The sequence below is a fragment of the Triticum dicoccoides genome, chromosome 1B (assembly GCF_002162155.2).
Source record: "Triticum dicoccoides isolate Atlit2015 ecotype Zavitan chromosome 1B, WEW_v2.0, whole genome shotgun sequence".
In the NCBI taxonomy this organism is placed as follows: Eukaryota; Viridiplantae; Streptophyta; class Magnoliopsida; order Poales; family Poaceae; genus Triticum; species Triticum dicoccoides.
The window spans coordinates 119,470,432-119,475,459 of record NC_041381.1 but is presented as its reverse complement, the minus strand read 5'-3'; the positions used below and the strand labels follow the sequence as shown (position 1 = coordinate 119,475,459).

At 46.8% G+C, this 5,028-nt stretch overlaps 1 protein-coding gene across 1 annotated transcript in view; it reads left to right on the top strand.

Annotated features, from left to right (window-relative positions):
• The window catches only part of LOC119302481 (trihelix transcription factor GT-3b-like), a 1,753-nt gene extending 772 nt beyond the window's left edge, over nt 1-981 (top strand). Inside the window, exon 2 of the mRNA XM_037579519.1 lies at nt 1-981. This exon is cut by the window's left edge and continues 19 nt beyond it. Within this exon, the coding sequence (XP_037435416.1) occupies nt 1-834 (834 nt within the window). The 3' untranslated portion in view covers nt 835-981.
• The last annotated feature ends 4,047 nt before the right edge of the window (nt 982-5,028 follow it).

The following is a 5,028-nucleotide window of genomic DNA, read 5'->3' as shown; positions in this document are numbered from 1 at the left end:
GAGCGGGAGCGCCTGCCGCAGTGGTCGCACGCCGAGACCGCCGCCTTCCTCGCCATCCGCGCCGACCTCGACCACTCCTTCCTCTCCACCAAGCGCAACAAGGCCCTCTGGGAGGCCGTCTCCGCGCGCCTCAACGCGCAGGGCGGCTTCGCGCGGACCCCCGACCAGTGCAAGTCCAAGTGGAAGAACCTCGTCACCAGGTTCAAGGGCACGGCCAGCGATGCGCAGCCGGAGGACGGATACCATCACGCCGGCGCGGCGGCGAGGGGCAGCTTCCCGTTCCACGACGAGATGAGGAGGATCTTCGACGCCAGGGTCGAGAGGGCGCGCGCATTGGAGGCCAAGAAGGTCAAGGGGAAGGAAGCCGCCGCGCGGCGCGATCCGGACGACGATGGCGGCGGAGAGGGCGACGAGGGCGAGGACGACGAGGAGGAGGCGGAGATGTTCGACGAGGAGGAGGGCAGGGCCGATGCGGAGACGAGGGGCGCGGGGAGGAAGCGCAGGAGGAAGGCGGCGCCGGCGAGGACCGCATCAGCGGGAGGAGGAGTCGAGATTGGCGAGGTCGAGGCGGTGCTGCGGGAGTTCATGCGGCGGCAGATGGAGATGGAGGAGCGGTGGATGGAGGCCGCGGAGGCTCGCGACGCCGAGCGCCGGGCGCGCGAGGAGGAGTGGCGCGCCGCCATGGTCGCGCTCGGCGAGGAACGGCTCGCGCTCGTGCGCCGCTGGCGGGAGCGCGAGGACGCGTGGAGGGCGCGCGCTGAAGAGCGGGAGGAGCGCCGGCACCAGCTCGTCGCCGCCCTGCTTGCCAAGCTCGGCGGCGACACGTCGTCCTGATCCATTCCACCAATCGCCCTTCCATGCTATGCACGCACCATGCCCTGGTACGGATCAATGTTACTCGCTAGCTAGTTACTTCATCGATTCCTCCTCCTCATCACTAGGCAATGTAATGCTAGCAGATAGTGTAATATTTTCCTCATTTTCGTGGAGATAGTCGTAATTCTTGGATTCTTAATTGCTCAGGACGATGATCCATCCATCCATCGCCGCAAGGCGCGCGCCGGGCGGCCGGATAAGCACTTTTAGACCAGTTGTAGCAGCGACAGATCAAATCCATGATCGATCTTGCATGCCTAGTGCCTTTGTTAGGGTTTCTTTAGACAGTGAGAGGTCAGGAAAGGCGGCGCGTTGGTGTGTTTGAAAAGGGTTTTGCAAACATCTTTCCTTTGTTGTTAGCTTAGCCTAGCCCATGACCTGCAACTGTAAACTCACTCACTCACTGGTCTTATCAGCTTCAGAAGCTACATGCAGCTTTCCAAGTGCATGGAAGCTACATGCATGCATGATAATTAACCCATCCATCGATGTTGCTATAGCTTCTTCTTCTCCTCCTTCTCCTCATCATTCCACAAGGTGGATGGTCATGGTCGCCGCAGGCAGAATCTAACAACGTGGGTTCTGCTTACATACATGCATTATTGCCTTTTTTTTTCTCAGATATATCTCTGCAGTGTGCATGTGTAGCTTTTGCGCAACATGGTCTACATATCTATCTACATCTTTCCTTCTTTTTCAGTTGCATGCCCTAAAGAGATTTGCATCTGAAAAGTTTTCTAGTGAGAGGAAAGAAAGGAGGCGCAGCAGGGCATGATGGGGGACGCAGTCAAGTGCAGCTGCTTTGATTTTGCTTTGCTTTGCTTATCGTGTAGGAAGGGTATCAATGCCCTGCTTGTATATGTTTGCCTGATTGGCGACACATGTGTGCAGAAGCCAGAATCCACTCGAAGAACCCTGACTGCATCATGTGTTGATGCATACTAGCTAGATAGTGCTTATTTGACGATATTAAGGACTTAATTAGAAGTGGACTTTCACTAATGATGATGTAGGTAAAGGTATGACAAGTATGAAATCATGCACCAACACAGTGTGTATGCACAAAAGTAGAGCATGAACACAACCCTGTAGATACATTCGTTTTCTGAAAGAAAATTGCAAGCCTTATTTGTTATATGGAGTTTAAGTAACCACTTGATCAAGTAGCCTTGTGCCTTTAAGTTTTAAATTTTTCATGTAAATTGTGGGGGGAAATCCACAAGTATCAAGTTTCTGCATATCTCTAGTCGAAATTAATAGCATTCTATTGTAAATAATTCATCCTCCAAAACATGTTATGTGAAAGCATATGTAACTACAGTGTGAATCTTTGTGTGAAAGCCACATGATGATATCAATTGCATGTGAGACTTTCAGGTCAGTACGACTTCATGCAAGTTGTTAACTTTAGTGCATGTGTAGTCAGTATAGCTTCTAACACACTCCACAGTGTTTGGTCAACAAGAGTATAATTTGTTGTGGGGATGAAGGCAATTGCTGACCATGATTACTTTCACCAATAATCACACAATGAGTATTGACATTGGCAGTGCAGTCAGTACTTTATTTTATTTATGGACAAAAGCAAGATTTATTCAAGCCTATAACCCCTTCTTGATATGCATGGAGATACACAAATCAATACACCCTCACTCGAGTTTTTGTTTTTCTGTCAGCCACACTTCATGTGCAGTGAGCACAGTTTTAATTTTAGTGGGATTATATGGGATGCAAACATCATAATAGATGAAATAAGGAGAAATTTGGCGTCATAAGCAGATCATAAACCGATGATCTTATTTTTAAGCAAATTGCCTAGCTAGTTGGTGCGTTGAGCTTTCTTGACCTGTCACTGTTCCCTTTTGGCTGATACCCGCGTGTGATCTTGTGTGTTCATAATGGCAACAAGCAATCACAGAAGTGGGAGGACGACATGTATGTTTCCTGTGAGCAATTCTTTGGCCTTTTCCCCACATGAGATAGGAGACAAACAAATTGATTACAATCGAGACTAAGTGACCGATTTGATTTTCAATCAAGCTACTTCGAGATTATCTACTTAGATTGAATTTGCTATCATTATAAATTGTTCACGCTGCTCCAATTATACATATATATTCTCCTGCTTTATAAATCTACTCTCTGTAGTAAGAGCTAGTCTCTTGACCATTAGTGTCATTTTTGGTTTATAAATGATGGCAGTGGCACTACATATTGAGGTAACTGCTTCTTCTTCTGAGTTGGGAAACTGCTTTCATATTGAGATGCAGAAGAATTACTTCTTCAGTGCTTCTGCTAGATTGCTTTCACACTGGAAAAAATGATGTACTATTGTCAGTTGCATGGAAATATTGCGTGGGAAGGAACTGATGAATGTGTGATCCATTGCGGTAGTGCGTAGGCTTCCGAAATTTAATCCATAGTTTATGTGCATGCATATGGTCCATCAGCGTCAATTTTATATCCCAAGTGTGGAGTCACGGATCCCATGTTTGGCCAAAATCTAGAGAGAGACCACCTGACACGGAATTAATATATTCTCCACCCACACTGATGTGACTAACAAAATGGACCATTTGTAAAAAAATATTGTCGATTATTCAGACTGTCCTCTTGCTTCGTTCGCCCTGGACCCTCGCGAGCCAATTAAGGAGCGGGATCGCATGCAGTCGATGTCAGCACGTACTGCTGCTACCGGCCGAGGATGACTAACAGTGTCCAAATCGACCACTGCTAACTCTACTGATGCTGATGAATCTAGATAGGGCTTGTCCTGAGAAAAGAAATGCTTCTGGTAGCATAGGGGTTGTTGTTTTGTGCTGTGCCTTTCTGAAACATGTTGCCCATGCACCTCTTTGAATGTGAGTTTTCCGGTACACTGATTGATTGTTGATTGAGTAGTGCACGCAATGCAGTGTGATAACAGTACTAGCAGTAGTACTACCAGGGACAAGATATATGGAGGTCGACACCTGACCTGGGCGATGTGCTGCCGATGAAAGAACCACCCTGGCCCCTACATAGTACATCGATGGCCGCGAGTGTGTGCGTATGGTTTGGCTTTTGCTTTGAAGCTCAGCCGTGCAGCTTCGTTTGCACGGTCAACTGCTTCACACTGGGTAGTATAGACGCGTACACCTCAGCGTCCGATCCATGTCATGCATGGCTGGCACGCACCCACGCCGCTTCATCGGCTGTCGGGTTTACACGCGTAGGATTGACCCAGCAATATATGCGTTCTCGCTTGGTCAAATTTCGTTGGGATAGTTTCTGGGCGCGGCTAATGTGCCGCCCACTGCGATGCCTAGGAATGGCTCGCCTACGGAGCCGGAACCTGGCCGGCCCAATAACAAGGTGCCTCGTCGTACTGACGTCATGATGTCGTCATGCGCGTTATTACCTTTTTTGTTTATTCAAATTTTGTTTATATTCTGAAATAATATTAATATAATATTATTTTTTAAAAACGAACTTTTCATTAATAAGTCATGCAGGGTAAAACCGATTTTTTATGTTTTATGTCGGGTTTTTTTCCTTCTGTTTTCTTTATTATTTCCCTTTTCTCTACTTCTATTTTAAATTTTGCTTTTTTTCACAATGCATGAACTTTTTTCAATTCTATGATTTTTTTCAAAATTGATGAACTTTTTTAAGAAGGGATTTCTATTTCCGTGCCCCTCGTTCCTTAACACTACTCAGTTTTACCCTGCAACCTTAACACTCCTCTCTTTTTGTCCCTCCTCCCTTGGCCACGACCTCTCAAAATGCCCAAACGGAGCGTTTTTGCGTTCAGTCAAACTTATTGACCGTTACCTGGGTGGGTTCCTGGTGAGTGGGCCTTGAATGAGAGCCCGATGAGTGGGCCCACCTAGACACCTTAGCGTTGCTCGGTGCGGGCTTTAAGTAATTGGGTGGCCTGCTGTGTGCGGGTATTTATGAATACAATTTCCAGAAAAGAGTCCATTTTGTGAACATTTTTTTAAATAATAATTGTATTCCTAGTTTATCATTTTTTTTCTGGATATTAGTACACATAAAAGGTCTCCATGCAAAAGGATTGCATTTTTTGACTCTTTATCATTTTCTTTCACTTTTTACAAAATGGGGTCAACATGGCTATTCATAGAGAAGGGTTGAATATCCGAAGTTCTT